Here is a 22,185-nt window from a genome sequence, read left to right on the forward strand (position 1 = left end):
TGTGCGAAAAAAAAGGATGTAAATTTCATTTATGTATCGTATTGCATGACCGTGCAATTGTCCGTTAAACTTGCGCAGCGCTGCATAGCAAAAAATGGTGTAAATTCCATGATCTATACCATAGTTTGTAGACGCTATAACTTCACACAAACCAATCAATATATAGTTAAGATTTTTTTTTACCAAAAACATGGAGCAGAATACATTTTGGCCTAAATTTATAACTAACTTTGAGATTACTATATATGTTTTATAGCCGAAAGTAAAAAATATAGTTTTTCTTCAAAATTTTTGTTCGTTTTTTGTTTATAGCACAAAAAATAAAAAGCGCACAGGTGATCAAATACCACCGAAAGAAAGCTCTATTTGTGTGAAAAAAGAACGTACATTTAGTTTGGGTGCAGCATTGCATGACCGCGCAATTATCAGTTGAATTATTGCAGCGCCGAGTACCAAAAAAAGGCGTGGTCATTAAGGGGGGTAAATCCTCTGGAGGGGGAGGGGTTATATTTTTTTATATTTATGTAAATACATTTTTGGGTCTACGCGCTCCTATGATTTTTATGTGGAATAACCAGTTGCTCATACATAGAACCACTAGAGGACGCTGTCTCTCCTTGAGGTTTGTTCCTTCAGTAACTGGCCAATTCATCTTACAAATAATGGAGGATACAATCTTTTTTGTATATATTTATGTTTTTCATACTGAAACTTTTTTGTATACATTTTTTATATGTACATTTAATTTTGATATATTTTAAGCAGAGAGTCACTAGATATACTGCTTTGTGTGATCATTGATATCCTTCCTGGGGTCACATGTACGCACCGAGCTCTTCCAGCATCACTTCTGCTTTACATGAGGAGTAATAACATCTCACACTATCCTCCAATCCCAGAGGAGGCCAATTAGGGAGAACCACATTGGGCGGAGCTAGGGTGTGACGTCATCACGTGCAGCCATGTCAGCTGGTCCCGCGGCAGTACTTTTGGTATTGTACATCACATGTTCCTATTCACCCAAATATAAGTGTAATATTTAATACAAAAGATTTGATGTCACTACACTATGAGGCTCCTCCCTGTTTGCACTTTATACATCTGATTGGTGGTCGGTGCTGTTTGGCGTGATTTCCTTGTGTGGGGACCATATCACCATATCCCATTGATGGGATCACGGAGCCACCTGGGGGTCTGATGGTGAGAGTGTCGGCCATCCTTGGATAGAGAAGACGCATCTGATCTCTGTAATCCCAGATCATTCCTGGTTGGTAAGAGGCCCTTTGGCTTGAGAAGCACTGTTTGCACCCGAACACTTTTACTGCAGAACTTTTGAGCACGAAGCACTTTCATTTCACATCAATATGAGGATAGGAGTTGCCTGTCTATAAAGTTTCAGTATTAATGTCCAGAACACTTACAACTTCTAATACTCCAAGTAAAATAGTGACCATCTGCCAAGATATGGGATGAAGGCAATAACCCCCCACATGTACTGATCTCTGAAGACCTGGACTGAAAACACAAGAAGGAATTGGTTGCTTAAGGCCGTCTACAAGTCTGTATTTTCAGTCCATTTCCTGCACTGTACTCGGCTTTGTACATATGTTTGATATTGTCATTGATGTCCGGCATTTGTTGTACATGTAGCCAGAATGGAGAGAGAGAAGAACAGCGGCTGAAGCTACTCTCTGTAGTCGCTGCCCTGCGTTGCCCAACTGCCTAACAGCGGTCTCTGTGAGAGGAGGGAGCTGCTGAGCAGGAAGATTTCTATAGACGGAGTCACACAGATATACTGGAGATATTCAGCAGATCAGCACAGCAGGGCAGCAGTGACAGAGAGCAGCTGCAGCAGATTGGGAGTGCTCCAGTGTTAGTAAATCCCCCCCATTGGCTGGAGGTATGCAGCAGTACAGGCCACTGTTCTTTCCTTGATTTCAGTGCACCCCCCCCAATAAATGGTGATGGATAATTGCTTCTTTGCACGTTTTTCAGGATCTACTAGCATCTGCTTGTGTCTTAGTTCACTAAAGATTTCCAGCTTGGTTCTAGGATTCCAGCTTTCCACAGTGGGATGCCTCCTTACTAGCTTTATCACACAGGATTGTTTTACCACCCCCCAAAACCTTCTACCTATCAGCAGCCACAGCAGGAGTTGCAGGACTCAGCAGAACGGTCAGAGTCACATGATGTTTCCAGAATATTTTGTACCATATTATCAGGCAGCACAGTGGCTAAGTGGTGAGCACTTCCACCCGGCAGCACTAGGGGCGTTGGTTCAAACCACAGCACCACCTGCCTGGAGTTTGCATGTTCTCCCTGTGCGGGTTTCCTCCCACACTCCAAAGACATGCTGGTAGGTAGATTGTCCCTAGTATGTGTATGGATGTGATTAGGGGCCTTAGATTGTCCGCTGGTTGAGGACTGATGTGAATGTACAATATATACTGTATGGAAAGTGCTGTGTACATTGATGGCGCTATATAAGCACCTGTAATAATGAAATAAAATGTGTCATTGGTGTCTATCACTGGATTCTCTGCAAGAGCTGTCGGGTTGCTGCACTTTACAGTCAGTGCTGTTGTAGCCAAACAAATGGGGGAATAATGTTCCCAATTCCCAATATCTTCTTAGCTGTTTCTGTCCTGATGAGAAATCTTCCTGTAGAAACATTCCTAACAATGAAATGTCATGTACAGGATGTACAGCACTGCGTCCATTGGAGGCGCTGAATATATATGCCTGCCACAAAGAAGTCATGTTCATGTAGGACCACGCCCATAATCAATGAATGCCACACCCCTAAAGTACAGGCTCCGCCTACATGGGCTTTCTGGGCACTCAGAAAAAAAGGTTTCCCTAAAAACGTTTTGGAAATGTTGGCAACTATGGGCCAGTATTCGACCCGACACCCAGACCGCTGCGGCTCATACATGAACGTTGACTGTCACATCTTGCGGCTTGCTCTGCTCGCTCTCACAATTGCTCCGCCATGACACTGCCAATTGGTCATTGCAATCTAACGTGTGTCACCATTCATGGGGCATAAGATCTCATGTGGACTGGAACTGCTGGAACTCTATGGCTTGTCCTGCTCTATCTTCTGATAGCTCTGCTATGACTGTGCTTGCTGGACATTGTAGTGCACCCTGCTGAGCGACCACTAGAGCTACAATTGGAACTTTAGGGGCATTGCGTGACCTAAGAGTCGCTACACCAATTGTCAGCTTCCATTTCTACAGCCGATTCCATGCTGAGCGATCGATGGAAATGCTGAAAAGGGGGACACTGCACCGGCTGGACCTTCATATGGACTCTGCTCCCTGCCGGCTTTAGTCTCCTTATCTGCAGATGGAACAATATCAGAGACAATTCTTATTGTAATCCTGGAAGATGACACTAGATGTGTTCCTTTATACATGGATTGCTTTGTTTTGTCTGTTACTTGTTGCAGCTCATAAACACTCTCTATAGTGTAGCCTCAGCTGGCCTTATATAGCAGTTGTTGTTTTCCTGAGAGGTCATTTATTATATGGGGGGAGGGGAAGCCGGTACAGTAGGGGGTCACCCCACTGTCTAGCTGACCCACCCATTAGATGTGGCCACATCTGGATGTCTGAGGTCATGTGGGAAGACAACACTGTCTTGGGTTAATGGTGATAAATGTGTTTTTTATTTCTGTGGTTTTATATTTGAAAATATATTTTTTTACACCAAAACATAATAAAAATGATTTTTAGAACAAAAATATTCAGTATTTTTGCCACTTAAGTCTCTGAAGGTAACCTCTGTCCTTGTGGTGCGGACTCTCCTGTCCACCCATTGTTTCTTTATATGTTATGGAGAGCGCCCCCCACTGTCCTCCCCGCACTGTCACCGTGTGTTCAGTGTCTTCTTCTTGTGTAGGAGGAATCTTCATGTCATGAACAGGAATTTCCCAGCATGCTGGTCTCACCAGTAGTAGCAGTTTTGGTGTGAAGATCTAAAAATCCCATTTTTATTTTGTAGTAATGAATACATTGAGGAGTAACAATACAATATACAATGGAGGAATGGGAGGAAGGACAGATCCCCGCTCAGATCATTCCGGAATAACGGTCAGTAGATATCAGACGATGGAACAACCTGTAAGTGAATGTGAAGGAAAATGATGAATAATCAGAGCCATGAACAGGAGAATCTGATATAATTCCATTCAGACATTCTCATCATATCAGGATCTGTGTATTACCTGCAGGGGGAGGGGGGGGGGACTTTCCACAGAACATTTTCTAATCTTCTTCTGTGTATAGATACATTCCATCCTCCATCCCATCTATGAAGAATAACATGAGAGTGTTAGAGGAGGAAATGTTGCTGAGATGATGGAAAAGGGGGATCTGGTGCTGAGCTCTGGAAGAAATGATGGACATTTTATACACACTAATGGGAAGTATTCTTCTGTCTTCCTGGAAATGTGTGCGATGTGTAATGTACAAATCTGCAGCCGCACAATGTACATCAGTGGTCAAAACAGTCGTCCTCCCCTTTGGAGACTATTGGGAATCACTGGGCCCCAATGAGTAATTACCAGCCGGGACCTGGTGATTGACAGCTGAGGCCACAAATGGTGGTGCTTGTAGGGCGCACGCAGCTCATGCACGCCACTTACCCAGAACTTGAAAATCATGTGTATATACGTCATTTTTTGCACCCGTGTCGCCCTAAACCACTATTTCTGCTATGGGGAGGACGGGAAGCAGTTAAACAAAAATCTTTCCAATGACTTTAAGACACTTCTTAGCTGTAAAGTCATTTTCCTTTTCTGTGGTTTTCTTCCCTAGACAAATATGACATTTCCCGGCTCCTGTAGCCTCCTGGGATGTAACCCGTCACATATCCCAGGAGACTGCGGCAGCAGGGACATACAGCGGTGTATCATCAGGTGCTGGCTGCAAGAAAGAGAAAAGGCGGCGGCAACACAAGACCTGGCAAGTGGCAGTGGGGCAGCCAATTAGAACAATGCTGGAATTGCTGGGCATGTATGGTCATTGTGGATACACCAGCACAGTAAGAGGGGGGGTTACACAAACATTTCCACGCGGAGGAAGAGGAGAATGGCAAAGTGTTTCTTTAACCCCCTAAGCCCCCAGGCCTGTTCTCCATAAATCCCCTTGAGTAGCAGAATTTGTTTATATCTACTCCAAGATGGCGACGGAGCAACATGCCATCTGAGAGCTCCGTCTCCCCACTGCCTAATCCGCTGCCATCCGGGCGGCAACGGACACTACGAGGGCCCCGACACACCTGCAGCCCCTAGTGAAGCATCCGGGAGAGGTCCCGAGCAGTTTTGGCCCCCTCCGAAATCGCGGCCTACTGCAATCGGCGCCGCCGCTCCGTCCCTTGGCTCCTGCCCTCTGACACACAGCGGGGTGGTCCTCTCCAGGCGGCCCCTGACCTTCTCCACCGCCTCCAGGGCCACAGCAGCCTGATGCAAGGTAACAACAACCACCCCACCAAAGATCAGCAAGCAAGGACCACCAAGCTGACAGCAGCCCAGGACCACCCCAGGATACCTGCACGGCAGCACCACCAGAACGGGTAAGCTGCCACCACCGATCCCCACAGACCTGCCAGCCTCCGCAGGGCCCTCCCCACTAGCCCTGTGTCCATCCCTGACCACCAGGAACCAGCTCAGGCCCACTGATCGCTGCTCCGCTGCCCAACCCATACATCGGTTCTGGGCCCACCCCTGGACACCCTGCACCCAGCTACCACCCCTGGACACCCAGCACCCAGCTACCAGGCACCCAGCTACCACCCCTGGACACCCAGCACCCAGCTACTGGGCACCCAGCTACCGGACACCCAGCTACCACCCCTGGACACCCAGCTACTGGGCACCCAGCTACCACCCCTGGACACCCAGCTACCGGGCACCCAGCTACCACCCCTGGACACCCAGCACCCAGCTACCGGGCACCCAGCTACCACCTCTGGACACCCAACACCCGGACCACCCAGCGAATCAAGACGTCGCCCAGCGAATCTCCCGGACCACCCAGCGAATCTCCAGTCACCGAGCCGCCAGCATCACCAGACACCGTGCCTACCAACACCCCCAGACATCGCACCCTACGACCCCTCCACTCGCTGATCCACCGGACCCACTGAAGACCCCTCGGACGCCAGCATACTGCACCCACAGATTGCAGCTACAAAAGGACTCTAGTGGACTCCTCCACGGTGATACAGACTCTCCACATCACCTCGCCCTGACCCGTATCCCTTCACCTCCCCTGACCCGAACAGCACTGCACTCACCCCAGCATGCCACCTGCACTTCTCCTCCTCGTTTTCCTCTCCTCCATCCCAAAAATCGCCTCTCTCTACCCGCCCACCCCCCCAAAACAGCTCTACATTGCCCCTTCACTTCTGCCCTCTCCCCACTACGGCACTCACCACCTCCTCCTGGTACTCCACTCCCCGGTCGACCCACGTGCCACCACTATCAGACCCACACGCTCCTACACCTCCCATGCCCATGCCACCCTCCTCACCCTTCTCCTTCTCCTATCCGCTGGGGACATCTCCCCGAACCCTGGCCCCTCACCACCTCTCCCCCCCTCCAGGAACCCCCCCCTCCAGGGACCCCCCTGCCCCCGCCAGCCGCCGCAACCCCCTCAACCTCATACCTGTGCACCTCCTCCCCGCATCCATCCCCCCTCTCTCGGTTGCACTTCTGAACGCCCGTTCGGTTTGCAACAAACTAACTGCCATCCATGACCTCTTTATCTCCCGCTCCCTCAACCTCCTAGCCATCACCGAAACCTGGGTACAGGCCACTGACACTACCTCCCCTGCGGCACTCTCCCATGGAGGTCTCGTCTGGTCCCGTTCACCAAGACTGAGCGGTCACAAAGGTCGTGGTGTCGGCCTGCTCCTATCACCGCTGAGCACCTTCCAGGTCCTCCCTAACCCCCCCTCCCTAACCTTCTCCTCCTTCGAGGCTCACTGCATCCGGCTCTTCTCACCCACCCCCCTAAGGATCGCAGTGATCTACAGGCCCCCCGGATCCATAGCCCGCTTTCTGGATGACTTCGCCGCCTGGCTTCCCTTCTTCCTCTCCTCTGAGCTACCGACCATCATCCTCGGGGACTTCAACATCCCCATCAACGACAACACCCCAGCTACCTCCCAACTCCTCCACCTAACCACCTCCTTCGCGCTCACACAATACACTCAATCCTCCACCCACATCAATGGGAACACCCTGGACCTCGTCTTCTCCCACCTCTGTACCCTCAACCACTTCACTAACACCCCCTTCCCTCTCTCCGACCACCACCTCTTCATGTTCTCCATCTCCCCTTCCCCTAACTCCCCCCCCCCAGAGCGCCAAACCATCACCAGCCGCAACCTGCACCCGGCCCCCCTCCACTCGGCTGCCGACCGCTTACACGACAGCATCCTTCCACTGTCATGTCCTGACCTAGCCACCACCGCGTACAACAACTCACTATCAGCTACCCTAGACTCTCTGGCACTCCTAACCACACGCATCATCAAACCCAGACTGCTCCAACCATGGCAGACTGACCACACTAAACGCCTCAAACGTCGCAGTCATGCGCTGGAGAGACTATGGCGCAAAACCAGGTCCCCTCATGCATTCTCCCTCTACAAATCTGCCTTCCTCACCTACACCTCCTCCCTCCACGCCGCCAAGCAGGCCTACTTCGTTAACCTGATCAACACCCTCTACTCCTGCCCTCGCCGACTCTTCTCCACCTTCAACTCCCTGCTCTCTTCCCCCCCTCCTCCACTCAGTACCTCACTCACCGCCCACGAGATTGCCACTCATCTCCACAACAAGATTGACGCAATCCGCAAGGACATAGTCAACTTGCAATCTATCTCCCCATCTAGCCTCCCCCCTTCCATCACCCCCTCATCTCTCCCCTCCTCTGACCTCGCAACGGCACTGCCCCCCACCACACCCAAGGCCCTGCCTACCGTAACCCCCCCATCACTGCACTCCTTCAGCCCTACTACCACTGAGGAAGTCACCAAAGTCTTCTCAGAAGCCCGCCTCACTACCGGCCCCCTGGACCCTATCCCCTCTCAACTCCTCCGGTCACCCCCCTCTTCCCTCATCCGCTCCCTTACCCACATCTTCAATCTCTCCCTCTCTACTGGCGTCTTCCCCCTCCCCCCTAAAACATGCGCACATCACCCCCATACTCAAAAAGCCCTCCCTGGACCCCACTGACCTCAACAACCTCAGACCAATTTCCCTGCTGCCACTCACTTCCAAGCTCCTTGAGCGCTTAGTCTTCGATCGCCTAAGCGCCCACCTAACTGACAGCAACCTCCTTGACCCACTACAGTCCGGCTTCCGCCCCCTACACTCCACCGAAACTGCCCTCCTCAAAATCACCAACGATCTACTAACCGCCAAAGCCAAAGGCGACTACTCTGTCCTCCTCCTCCTGGACCTCTCCGTGGCCTTCGACACAGTCGACCACCCCCTCCTCCTTAATAAACTACTCTCCCTTGGCATCAGAGACACCGCTCTCTCCTGGTTCTCGTCCTATCTATCCCAACGCTCCTTCAGCGTTTCCTACAACGATGCCACCTCCTCTTCCCTCCCCCTCTCTGTTGGGGTCCCCCAGGGCTCTGTCCTTGGACCCCTTCTCTTCTCCATCTACACCTCCTCCCTTGGCAAACTCATACACTCCCACGGCTTCAATTATCACCTCTACGCTGATGATACTCAAATCTACCTATCCACCCCTCACCTCACCCCCACATTCTCCGCCCGCATCACTCACCTCCTAAACGACATCTCTGACTGGATGTCGCTCCATTTCCTCAAGCTCAACCTCTCCAAAACCGAGCTTCTCGTCTTTCCCCCTTCCCGTGCCCCCCCCCATCCTTTCCATCACTACCAACAACACCACCATCAATCCCGCCCAGCAAGCCAAAGTCCTTGGCGTCATTCTGGACTCAAACCTTTCCTTTCAACCTCATGTCAAATCACTCACAAACACATGCAGGCTCCGCCTCCGGAACATCGCCAAGATACGCTCCTTCCTTACCCCAGACACCACTAAACTACTCATCACTCCCTGATTATCTCACACCTTGACTACTGCAACTCCCTCCTCACCGGCCTACCCCAGTGCAGGCTCTCCCCGCTTCAGACCATCCTGAACTCAACTGCCAGACTCATCCACCTCACCAGCCGCTCCACCTCTGCCACCCCCCTCTGCCTCTCCCTCCACTGGCTCCCCATTGCCCAACGCATTAAATTCAAACTGCTCACCCTGACCTATAAGGCCATTCACAACACTGCCCCTAACTACCTCACCGACCTGATTCCCAGGTACCACCCTACCCGTACCCTTCACTCTTCACAGGACCTCCTTCTATCTTGCTCCCTGGTCTCCTCCTCCCACGCACGACTGCAAGACTTCTCCAGGTCCTCCCCCATCCTCTGGAACTCACTACCCCAATCCATCAGACTGTCACCTTCCCTTCTCACCTTCAGGCGCTCCCTGAAAACCCACCTCTTCAGGGAAGCCTACCCCACCCTCACCTAACAGCCGCTGCCCTTCCCTCCTCCTACCACTCCATCCCCCACAGCCGTTTCCTCCTGTGCCTCTACCCCCTCCCTCCTAGATTGTAAGCTCGAAAGAGTAGGGCCCTCGAACCCCTCGTGTGCTGTTTGATGTTACTGTTCTGTTTCATGTATTGTCCCCCCTCTATTGTACAGCGCTGAGCAAACCCTTTGGCGCTATATAAACTCGATAAATAAATAAATATTTTCTGGCAATGTGTTGGTTTGAAATATTCTATGTTTAGCATTTGCAGTCTTCCCAGCAATAGTACAGCATATGATGTGTTGAGTAAATAGATACCAAACTTGCCAAGATGAAATATTGTTCTCAGGGACTGCGGATCTCGCCGTGTGCTCACAGGTCTGCGCATGCGCAGGTTGCCTAGGTGCACTAATATGCAGGCACTAGGACCTGGGTGTCCGCGGCGGCAATTGTGGCTACTCATGCGCACTCACGCAGGTGCACGCCTGGCCTGACGGTGCAGGGCGCACTATTTAGACAGGCCAGGCGGTGACCAGGTTGCAAGGTCTAGTTCCTGTTCCTCTGAAGTACGTTCCTGTTGCCAATCCTGCTTGTCCTGATTTGTGTTGACCTTCTCCTGCTCTGACCCCCGGCTCGTCCCTGACTACTCTCCTGCCTGTTGTTATATTACTATTGGACCTCCCGTTGCTGAACCTTGGCTTGTGACCCGGCTGCTCTCTGTCTACTGCTTGGTACCTACCTGCCTCCACCATTACCGACCCGGCTAGTTTGACCACGCTCACTCCTGTCATCCATCCATCCCGCTCGGGATCTGGACTTGTCAGTCTCTTCACATTAGGCTCACCCCCGACACGTACCCTCAGCGGGAACCCTCTACCATGGTTGGGTGCACTCAGGGGTCGCGACCTGGTTCCAGTCTTGCACCAAGTCCATCCCCACCATCAGGGGCTCTGGTGAAAAGGCAGACTGGGACTTAGACTCCACGTCCTGGGGAATCCTGTTCTGTGGATCACTAGAGATCCCGCTGGGCGGAGCCTGACCCACACATCTGGTAAATGGTGACAAAGTACCGTACCTAACATTGTCCATAGGGGGCGCTTTAATAGCCTTTACAGGTTACCAGTTTACAGTTAGGCAGGAGGTCTGGTGCCAGAATTATTGCTTTTTTAGATTTTTTTGTTGAACTTTATTGCTATGACAGGTGATGAATGACATCCCTTGTGATAGATGGGGCAGTGACAGGTCTTCTTTATGGAGAGATATGGGGTCTATTAGACCCCTGACCCCTCCCCTGCCCTCTAAGGCACCTGATCATACACAGATCGCTTTGATTGGCTGCATTCCTGGCCAGTACCAGCCAAGTAAACACAGAATTAAACCCAGAAATGACATCCTTGTAGCTTCCGGCTTCATTCATCACAGGGGAGGGGGACACGGATGTTCCCCTCCCCCCCACTCTGTATGCTGCCAACTCATCCACGTACAGCAGGACAGCCTGGGAAAACAGGAGCGGGCTGAGGGCCAACAGAACAGCGGTGATAATAAATCATCAGGCCATGGTGTATACTATTCCCCCTCCACTGCTTTGCAGTATATGCGGGAGCATTTGGGGGCGGTAAGAATTCACAGCTGAGCTGCACATTTCTACCATACCCCTAAACACATGAGGCCTAAGGCCCCTTTCACACGATCGGTCAGATTGGGTCTGCTTGTCTGTTTTTCAGGTGGACCCTCCATTCACCTCTATGGAGTGGCAGATGTCAAGGGACTTGTGTCTGCTTACACCCGCTTACCTCCAATCTGGTCCGGTTAGCTGAAAAAGGAAAGGGGATCCGTCCTCCTCCATCAAATTGGAGGGCAGTCGGGTGTAATGACCAGCGGAGTCCATGTACACCCAACCGCCCATAGAGCAGAGCATGCTCTGTCTGTGTCTACCTGCTTGCCGAGCGACTGTATAACTTACGATGGTAAACATCTCGGGGGGAACCATCCCTGCCTGGACAACACAATGATTACTGCTGGTGGCCATACTAGCTGCTAGCAATAATCACATGTAAAATCCCACAGGCTGGAGTACACAAGCCATTCAACCATTGACTCGGGTACAATCAGCCTGCCCATACATGGTTCAAATCTCGGCTGGTCCCCGCTGAACTGGCCGAGATCTGAACCATCTGTGTCCAGCTTACATTTCACTGTCCTTCCTTCAATCATCATCATCATTATCACCATGATGGTCCTACAGTACAGTTGCTGGGGCTCCTGTACCTGTGCTGTGTGAGTGTGACTGCCATCATGATGATCATACAGTACAGTTGCTGGGGCTCCTGGACCCATCCTGTGTGACCGCCATCATGATGATCATACAGTACAGTTGCTGGGGCTCCTGTACCTGTCCTGTGTGACTGTCATCATGATGATCATACAGTACAGTTGCTGGGGCTCCTGTACCTGTCCTGTGTGACTGCCATCATGATGGCCCCACAGTACAGTTGCTGGGGCTCCTGTACCTGTCCTGTGTGACTGCCATCATGATGGCCCCACAGTACAGTTGCTGGGGCTCCTGTACCTTTCCTGTGTGAGTGTGACTGCCATCATGATGATCATACAGTACAGTTGCTGGGGCTCCTGTACCTGTCCTGTGTGACTGCCATCATGATGGCCCCACAGTACAGTTGCTGGGACTCCTGTACCTTTCCTGTGTGAGTGTGACTGCCATCATGATGATCATACAGTACAGTTGCTGGGGATTCTGTACATCCCCTGTGTGACTGCCATCATGATGATGATCCTACAGTACAGTTGCTGGGGATTCTGTACCTGTCCTGTGTGACTGTCAGCATGATGATGATCCTACAGTACAGTTGCTGGGGCTCCTGTACCTGTCCTGTGTGAGTGTGACTGCCTACATGACGATCATATGGTACAGTTGCTGGGGATCCTGTACCCGTCCTGTGTGAGTGTGACTGCCTACATGACGATCATATGGTACAGTTGCTGGAGCTCCTGTACCTGTCTTGTGTGAGTGTGACTGCCATCATGATGATCATACAGTACAGTTGCTGGGGCTCCTGTACCTGTCCTGTGTGACTGCCATCATGATGATCATACAGAACAGTTGCTGGGGCTCCTGTACCTGTCCTGTGTGACTGCCATCATGATGATCATACAGTACAGTTGCTGGGGCTCCTGTACCTGTCCTGTGTGACTGCCATCATGATGATCATACAGTACAGTTGCTGGGGCTCCTGTAGCTGTCCTGTGTGACTGACATCATGGTGATCCTACAGTACAGTTGCTGGGGCTCCTGTACCTTTCCTGTGTGACCGCCATCATGATGATCATACAGTACAGTTGCTGGGGCTCCTGTACCTGTCCTGTGTGACTGCCATCATGATGATTATACAGAACAGTTGCTGGGGCTCCTGTACCTGTCCTGTGTGACCACCATCATGGTGATCATGCAGTACAGTTGCTGGGGCTCCTGTACCTGTCCTGTGTGACTGCCATCATGGTGATCATACAGTACAGTTGCTGGGGCTCCTGTACCTGTCCTGTGTGACTGCCATCATGATGATCATACAGTACAGTTGCTGGGGCTCCTGTACCTGTCCTGTGTGACTGCCATCATGATGATCATACAGTACAGTTGCTGGGGCTCCTGTACCTGTCCTGTGTGACTGCCATCATGATGATCATACAGTACAGTTGCTGGGGCTCCTGTACCTGTCCTGTGTGAGTGTGACTGCCATCATGATGATCATACAGTACAGTTGCTGGGGCTCCTGTACCTGTCCTGTGTGACTGCCATCATCAGGCTTAGTGGGGTGTATTTACTAAAGCTGGATCCCTCAGAATCTCGTGCACTTCTGCGAGGGAACCAATCAGCTTACTGCTTTTATTGCTAAAGCTTCATTGGACAAGCTGAGGGGAGAAGCTGATTGGCTGCCATGCACTGCTGCACCAGATTCTGAGGGAACCAGCTTTAGTAAATCCCCCCAGTATGTGTGACCCCCCCAATAGAACAGATCTTACCTTCTATCCACAGTGAAGCCGGCATTCCGGAGGACCTGACAACGACGATCCACTTCTGAGACCGACATCATCTCACCATCATCCTCATCCTCCTCATACAATGTCACCTCCAGTCTGGTCAGAGTTCGGTTTGTGGAGATCACGGAGCAGAGATCATCACAGCACCATAATGTCATTTTACACTCTTCTATGCTGGGGGGAGAAGCAGGAAAGAGAGGTGAGATGTTCTGCAGTGACGGGCAGAAGTAGACACATTCCAATGGATAATCAGTGGGCGGGGTCTTAGAAGAGGAAATGTTGGCCCATTTGGATGGATGATCTCATGGAATATTGGTTGGACCTCCCCTGTGAGATGGAGGGGAGTTGTCACCCACCTGAGAAGTCTTAGTGTGGATGGACACATTGCAGCGTACGTGGTGATGGAATCAATTGGACAGCCCACCCTCGGGCGGAGCCAAGTGATGTCATTTCCTGCCTGGAACTGACACAGGAAGTGGTGTCGCCACCACCAACCTGCAACAATCGCACGACCGCGACTAACAGTAATACATCACGCCCACGGCGTCAGACCCCAGACCTTCTCCCCAAACTCGTGACCGAAGGACCGGCCTATCTAAAACCGAGGTGTGATGCACGTAACAAGGCCCCACCCAGCTGCACCCTGCAAAGCGATTGTCCAGCTAATGGGTTACAATCGGTGCCTGCGGCCTGGATGCGTTTGTTACTGGGTTGGGTTAATTACGCAACTAACCCTTCACACTGCCACCACCGTCTTTTGTTGTACAGAGAAGATGGAAACTCTGTCATAAATACACTATAATGATTGAAAAGTCACCTGTCCAATATGGTCACCTACAGGACAATTGGGCAGGGAGTAAACAAACACAGTAGCGTCTCTTCAAAAGGCAGGAATTCGTGAATTGTAAATAAGCGCTTAAAAACAGTTTAACACTTTCAGAAATAAAGATTTATTACTAAAAGAGTCAAACAGGTGCAATAAAATATTTACAAAGGGATGTCACTAATATATATATATATATATATATATATATATATATATATATGTATATAAAGATACAGCAAAGAGATAATAGGAAGGAAGTTACAGGGTTAAGTTACTTGCCAATATGCCTTGTTTTGCAGCTCCAAGTTGCAGAGCACAAAGGTTCTTTGATCTCTTCCTTCAATGTTAAGCTGAGGAGATGTGTTAAAAACTTAACCTTTCAGGCTTGCAGCCTGTCCCTTTTAAAAATCCCTCTGAAAGGGGGTTGCTCTGACTACGCTGTGTTGGGAGGGGTCAGGAGAACTCTGAATTAGAACCCACATCTGTCATAATCCATGACATGAAACATTGGGGAGAAGCCGGACTTGAGGAATGTTCAATTCTCTTTCAAGTCCGGGGAGAGCTGTCTTATCTGTTTTTATGATGGGTGAGCCTACACAAGTTTCTCAGGTCAGTGCTTTTAAGTGAGAAAGGTTACATTTTTGCAGACTGCCTGGCACCGGACTGAGGATACCTTAACTTGGGTTGACCCCCCCTGCCATCTGTCACTCAGGAAAAGAGGGGGTAGGGAGTGAATGATCGAGGAATACCTCAAATAAAAAGAAAAGAAAAAGGAAAGGGGAACTCCGCGTCCAACTCTGATGAGCAAGTTTGCTACACCCTATACTGTATATGGGTCCAATACTTGGAGGGGGGGGGGCATTTCATCAGCACAGAGGTGGAGGACTCTGAACACTGGAGGGGGCGCCATCATTGAGGAAGATTGGGCACACATATATGGACTTTTCTCTTATTTAGATGCAACTAAATGCAGTCATTTTGCAGCGCTGGGGTTGTGGCATCAATTCAAGGAATATTGTGTTCGTTTTCAACACATACTTACAGCACCGGGGTTGTGGTATTACCAGCCAGACGCAGCACTGGTGCTTTGGTATCAATGACCTGTATAAAGTTCTGTGTTCTTTATATAAAGTGTATTAATACCAATTTATATGCAGCAAAATAAGTTCATTTGCAGCACTGGGGTTGTGGCATCAATTACCTGCAAATAGTTCTTGATTTTTACACGCAGCATAATAGTCATGTGTTAGTTTGTAACAGGTGTTTGCAGCACTGGATTTGGGGTACTACTGGCTAGTGACAGCACCGGGGATTTGGGATCAATGACCTGTATAAAGTGGTTTGTTTTCTGCATAAAGTGTATTGATATCAATTCATTTGGCTGCAACACATTTCCCAGCACTGAGGTTGTGGTAGTAGCAGCCATATAGTGTATGTAGCATTTGCTTTGTATTCTAATGTTTGTTGTGTCATTATTATGTGGAAGCATCGGGATCAGGCGCTTGGCTGGAGCATCAGGATCAGGCGCTTGGCTGGAGCATCGGGATCAGGCGCTTGGCTGGAGCATCGGGATCAGGCGCTTGGCTGGAGCATCGGGATCAGGCGCTTGGCTGGAGCATCGGGATCAGGCGCTTGGCTGGAGCATCGGGATCAGGCGCTTGGCTGGAGCATCGGGATCAGGCGCTTGGCTGGAGCATCGGGATCAGGCGCTTGGCTGGAGCATCGGGATCAGGCGCTTGGCTGGAGCATCGGGATCAGGCGCTTGGCTGGTTGTACATTACACAGCCGTATGGTAACACTGGGGTTGTGGGAACACTTTCCTCGTGTCACAAGTAGCTTGTCTGTGCAATATCCGCGTGCCGAGCGTATCATGTAGTTATATGGGGGCAGAGAGGCTCTCCTGCACAGGATCACATACCTAGTACATGATCCATGCACCCGCCCCCACCACTGGGCTTTGATTCATCACAGAACATGCCGATCACCGGGTCCCGGCCAATGATTGACTGCCAGGACCCGGTGATGGGCTCTGTGAATGTAAACAACACAGAGCTGTGATCACTGACAGGGGATCTGTGTGCTAAGCAGGGAATGAAAACAAGCAGATCCTCAGTGAAAGCAGCACACAGTCCACACATCAACGCCTGCTAGGCACACATTAACCCCTTGATTGCCCTAGATGTCATTAGTACAGTGACAGTTCATATTATTAGCACTGATCACTGCAATCATGTCACTGGTGATGTCAGTGGCAGTTAGTTCCCCCAGCAGCAGATTAGTGTCAGATTGCCCGCCGCACTATTCCAGTCCCATTATAAGTCGCTGATCACCACCATAAGTTGTATTTAAAAATAGATATTCAAAGGGGGCGTGGCCGGCTCTGAGGATGGAAGCCCAGTGAGGAGAGCTCCATCCCCCCCCAGCAAGGATTGGGGTACACTACGGCCCCCAGGGAATATAAACAACAGCAGCAGAAACATTAACCCCTCGCCATCCGACAGGGCTATGACCAGACGTCAGAAAACGGAGGGCCACCCTGGTAAAATGACCAGCTTCTTCCCCGCCCTCGGCTCCAGCAGCCAAGATGGCGCTGGCTGCATGTTAAACAGCCTGTCGGTCTTCCGGTTCCGGCGCCGCATGAGGTAGGGAAGGCATCCCGCGGCTCCGGAACGATTTGGCATATAAAGCCGGCTACCCGCACCGGAGGCGACTCCCATAGGGCCAGGAGGGCCCCCCTGCTTCTGCTGCTCCCGAATCCTATGGAGCGGTACCTGCGGCCGGCGGCACCCGGCCAGGATCCCGCTCCCTGCACGCAGAGGGACAGGTCTCCCATCCGTGCAGCCAAAATGGCCACCGGAGATAATGCAGAGGATGGCAGCAGCACGGCCTCAGCCACACAGCATGGCAGTCTCAGCTCTTCTCCTTTGATGGCTAATATGGAGACAGAGCTGGAGTCACATCAGGATCCACGGCCAGGACAAGGTAGGAGAGAGATACAGCAGCCCCAGCAGCCTCACACTCTCCTGATAAGACATGCTGAGCACAGTAGTACCACGGATCAGTAATAGCACAGGCTGTTGCTGCTCTGATATTACTCACTATTACACAAGCTGTAGACAAAGCAGTAAATCAGGGCATAGAACAACTTAGAAGAGATATGGGAGAGAGTGCCAAACGTATAACCAAAGTTGAACACCGTCTCTCAGACTTAGAGGATGAGCTTCAAGCTATACAAACGCAATCTTCACACGCCAAACGCGAGCAACAGACCATCCTAGAAAAATTGGATGACTTAGAAAACCGCTCGCGTAGGAATAATCTACGGGTGGTGGGCCTTCCAGAATCGTATAGCTCAAGCCAGCTATCGGACATCTGCTCTAAACGTATACCCGCAGCATTGGGAATCACTACACACTGTCCGGTTGAAAGGGCGCACCGCCTGGGCGCCCTCTTGAATGATCGACACACGCCACGGTCTATTATTACTAAATACCTTAACTACGCTGATCGTGTGGCCAATCTTAATTTGTTTCGTAATTCACGCTCCCTACAACTTGACGGTCACAAGCTGTTACTGTTTGCTGATTATTCCCCGGAGGTCTCCCGCAAGCGCAAGTCGTTTCAACAAATCTGTGCTACACTATTTCAGAAAGGGGTAAAATTCACTCTAGCCTACCCTGCTACACTTCGCTTTACCACGTCTGCAGGGGAACCCAAATCGTTTATGCATCCGGAGGAAGCTCTTTTATTCTTACAAAATAATTGCTCTGGTCTCATGGACCCTCCACAAACGGCACGGGAATTTGGCCCGCGTGATCAGCGTAGCCCACGAAAGGAACCGCCAAAACGTCAACGTACTAACAACATCTTAGCTAAGCCCAGACCACCCTGACGGCCGGGGTATATCTTAACGGGAAACTTGGACTCTGGTGGTCACCGCCTGGTGCTTGTGCCTTTAGTTACGTTATACTGTTGTTGATAATGGTGCTGTTCAATCCTGTTCTATAGGGATTTATGTGCGCTCTCCTGTTCTCTTGATTTCTGTCTATATTAATGCTTTTTTACATGACTATTGCACCAGAGATAGGCTCGTCCACCTCCCCATTACCACCATTACCGTTCCGCACCAACCCCCTTCCCCTTAACCAATTATACTAACAAAAGACATAACACCAATTTTGGAGTAAATGGCCAACATGGCCTTTTATTAACAACTCAAGTTACAACACACCAACCATTCCTTATAACAGAAACCCACAGAATTGTTGTTGGTCTTCGAAGGCACCCCAAAATGATCCGAAATGCACCTGCGGACAACCCTATACATTAGGCCTCCAGCCGCAACCAACCAGCTCGGAGACAACCATACCGTCCGCAGTGCAGCACCACCACCTTCCAGTTAAACCTTGGTTAACTGGGAATGTCCCCGGGCATCCCATACCATGGATGGGTCCCACACCATTGTTGTTTACCTTCCAAATAAGAACCGCCTCCAAAGACCAACAACCGCCCATGAACCAACATAATCCCCCCTCTACCTGGAGGGACCCAAAACTCACCCAAACAGGGAGGGCGGGAGGGAAGCTCACACTCTTGCCGTCCAGCTAACTGACTCCCCCTCACAGAACCTCCCACCCTAAGGTGCAGCAAAACCCCACCTACACCAACCTCTACCAATCAGCTACCCCCCACTAACAATAACAAATCCCCCTGGAGCTACCTTAACCCTTTATGCTCTTCCTTCCCCCACTCTGGGCCTAGTCATGTATGCCCTGCGCTATTTCTTCTTTATTTCGCTACGGGCATTTCTATATATTTGTAATATTCACTTATACTTTTGAGTGCTGTGCTGCCACGGGTGACAAGGTGCGCCGATCCCTCTGCACGCTATTTGCCAAAGTCTAGGCCGCCGCAGGGGGTGCTTCGCCTCACTCCTTCCTTTTATCTGCTCACGCGGCTTATAGGAGCGGGATTCACACCTTGTCATTTCCGGTAACGCGGTCTTAGGAAAGAAGATCTCATGCGGAATAATGTGAAGTCTGAGTTAAATGTACAGTTTATTGTTCTTGTAAGTTTTTTGACCGACCCATGTTGGACTGGTCTGACTTTTGTGTGTCCCCCCCCTTTTTCTTTTCTTCTCTGTTTTTTTTTGTTTTGAATCTTTATTGCCCGGAGACTCCACAACGCCACCTCTCTTCTCTCAGACTCGAGGAAGTGCAGATCATGTAGACTGGGACTCTGAGTTTGCGGATTTGTTACTTGATCATAACGCTACGGTCACCCTTCGCATCATCCTTGCACTTATTATATAATGCTTCATGTAATTTCATGGAATGTTAAAGGCCTGAGATCTCCCCATAAACGTATGGCCATCCTCCGTCATCTAAAACGACTAAACGCGGATATCGCGTTCCTTCAAGAAACTCACCTAACCCAAACAGATTTTATACATATGAAAAAATTATGGGTGGGACAGGTGTTGGGGTCGCCATCTCCCTCTGGCAAAGCGGGGGTACTTATCCTGTTTCACAAGCATCTTACACCTGACATTGTTACATTAGACACAGATGGGGAGGGTAGGTACGTTGCGGCACATATCCTGCTTGATTCTTCTCCTTTGGTATTGGCCAATATATGCACCAAATTTTTCGTCCAAACCTTTTTTCCAGGCTCTGTCCTCAAAATTGTAAAATTTTGTGCACCTCCCGGTATTGCTAGGAGGTGATTTCAATCAATGCATGAACATGCAGGAAGACAAACAAAAGCCTCTCACGCTACATCACCTAGTTGATCCCTCCCCTACACCGACACACGCATTACTGAACAATTTTTCAGAGTCGCTCCAGCTTACGGATGTGTGGCGGCTAACGCACCCAGAGGGGAGGGACTTCACTTTTTTCTCCCCTGTACATCATACTCTATCCAGGATTGATTACTTTATTGTAAACCGCATACTCTTACAAAATGTAGAAGATTCTGCTATACATGACATAGTGATTTCTGACCACTCCCTGATCTCCATATCCATAAGACATGCGCAGAATACACACCATTCACGCACCTGGCGTTTTCCCTCATTTTTAGCACACAATCAGGAATTGCTTCGGATATTGAATAATGCTTGGAGCGAATTCTACGAAACAAATGCGGAACATCGAACAAACCCCAACTTATTTTGGGAAACGGGTAAAGCAGTTTTGCGCGGCAGAATTATAGCATACACTGCCACTTACAAGAGAAACCTTCTTCGAAACTACTCAGCAGCTAGTCTTCATTTAAGACACAGCAAGATCTAGCGAATCACAACTCCCACGAAAACAGAGCTACATGGTCAGCAGCTAAGAAACGCTTTGATACATGGGCTGCGGCCCAGGAAGCCACACACCAATCACATTCTGATCTGCAATTCCACAGGTTTGGCAATAAGCCGGGCAAGTTGCTAGCAAGACTGTGTAGGAAACCATTTATACCTACCCTCTTTACATCTCTGAGAGACGCGCAGGGAATACTGAAAAAGGATCCCCTGGACATTGTATCTGTCTTGGAACATTATTATCGCTCTCTCTATGGCCCAGACCCTATAGACCTATCGAAAGCTACCTCCTTCTTAGATCAGGTCTCTTTACCACAGTTAGACCCCGCCTTACTCCAAGCCCTAAACGCTCCTATTACTCTGGCGGATGTGTCCGTAGCCATCAAGTCACTTGTAAATGGTAAAGCTCCAGGCCCTGATGGCTATACAGCCGAATTTTACAAGTTAATGGCTGAAACCCTCTCACCCACACTACAATCGGTGTTTCAGGCCATTCAGTCAGGGGGTGCCTACCTTCCCTCCGGTTCCCAAGCTCACATTAAATTGATTGCCAAAAAAGATAAAGACCCGCTAGATCCGGGCTCGTATCGTCCGATTTCCCTACTAAATCTTGACGCAAAACTCTTGTCAAAAATTATCGCCTCTCGCCTAGCAACTATTTTACCCACCCTTATTCATCCTTCTCAAGCGGGCTTTGTGCAGGGACGATCGGCAGCCTCAAATATACGGAAGGTGATATCTGCCCTGAATCAAGCCTCGACAGACACACTTTTGGATGCAGCAATAATTTTGCTAGACGCCGAAAAGGCGTTTGATAACGTTAGTTTTGAATGGCTCTTCTTAGCGCTGAAAAAGTTTGGGTTTGAAGGCCCTTTTATGCATTTAATTCAAACCATGTACTCATCGCCAACAGCCCGAGTTGTAGCAGCGGGTCATATGTCTAACCCCATCCCGCTTCACAAAGGCACTAGACAAGGGTGCCCACTATCCCCTCTACTCTTCAACTTGGCCCTAGAACCGTTAGCACGCTTTTTATTATTTCAGTCTTATCTCCATGGCATCTATGTTGGGCAGGAGGAGCTACGACTCGCTTTGTTTGCAGATGATATCTTAATTTTTACCGCACTCCCTTCCCTTGACTTACCCTATATACAAAATATTTTTTCCACATTTCGTCTATGCTCTGGACTCCGCATCAATTTTTCTAAAAGCGAAGTACTTCCCTTATTCCACTCCCACCCTCCGGCATGGACTCAAAACTCGATGTTCAAAATCGCCTCCAAGCATATCACTTACTTAGGTATAAAGATAGGGAAACTAGCTTCATCCTTATATGCGCTAAACTATACACCAACGATCACCAAAATTATTGGGGAACTAGAAATGTGGAAGGATTTACCACTTTCGCT

General features: G+C 49.9%; 1 protein-coding gene across 1 annotated transcript in view; it reads right to left on the reverse strand.

Moving 5' to 3' along the window:
• Positions 1-3,967: 3,967 nt before the first annotated feature.
• The window catches only part of LOC149443720 (NACHT, LRR and PYD domains-containing protein 9A-like), a 76,426-nt gene continuing 58,208 nt past the window's right edge, over positions 3,968-22,185 (reverse strand). The window contains exons 3-5 of the mRNA XM_089655371.1: positions 13,620-13,811; positions 4,232-4,315; positions 3,968-4,125 (exon numbers count right to left, since the gene is read on the reverse strand). Coding sequence (XP_089511497.1) covers positions 4,077-4,125; positions 4,232-4,315; positions 13,620-13,811 — 325 coding nt within the window. The 3' untranslated portion in view covers positions 3,968-4,076. The remainder of the gene's footprint in view (positions 4,126-4,231; positions 4,316-13,619; positions 13,812-22,185) is intronic.

Source organism: Staurois parvus, unplaced genomic scaffold (assembly GCF_062004578.1).
Source record: "Staurois parvus isolate SC_StPar_1 unplaced genomic scaffold, SC_StPar_1.0 ptg000837l, whole genome shotgun sequence".
Lineage (NCBI taxonomy): Eukaryota > Metazoa > Chordata > Amphibia > Anura > Ranidae > Staurois > Staurois parvus.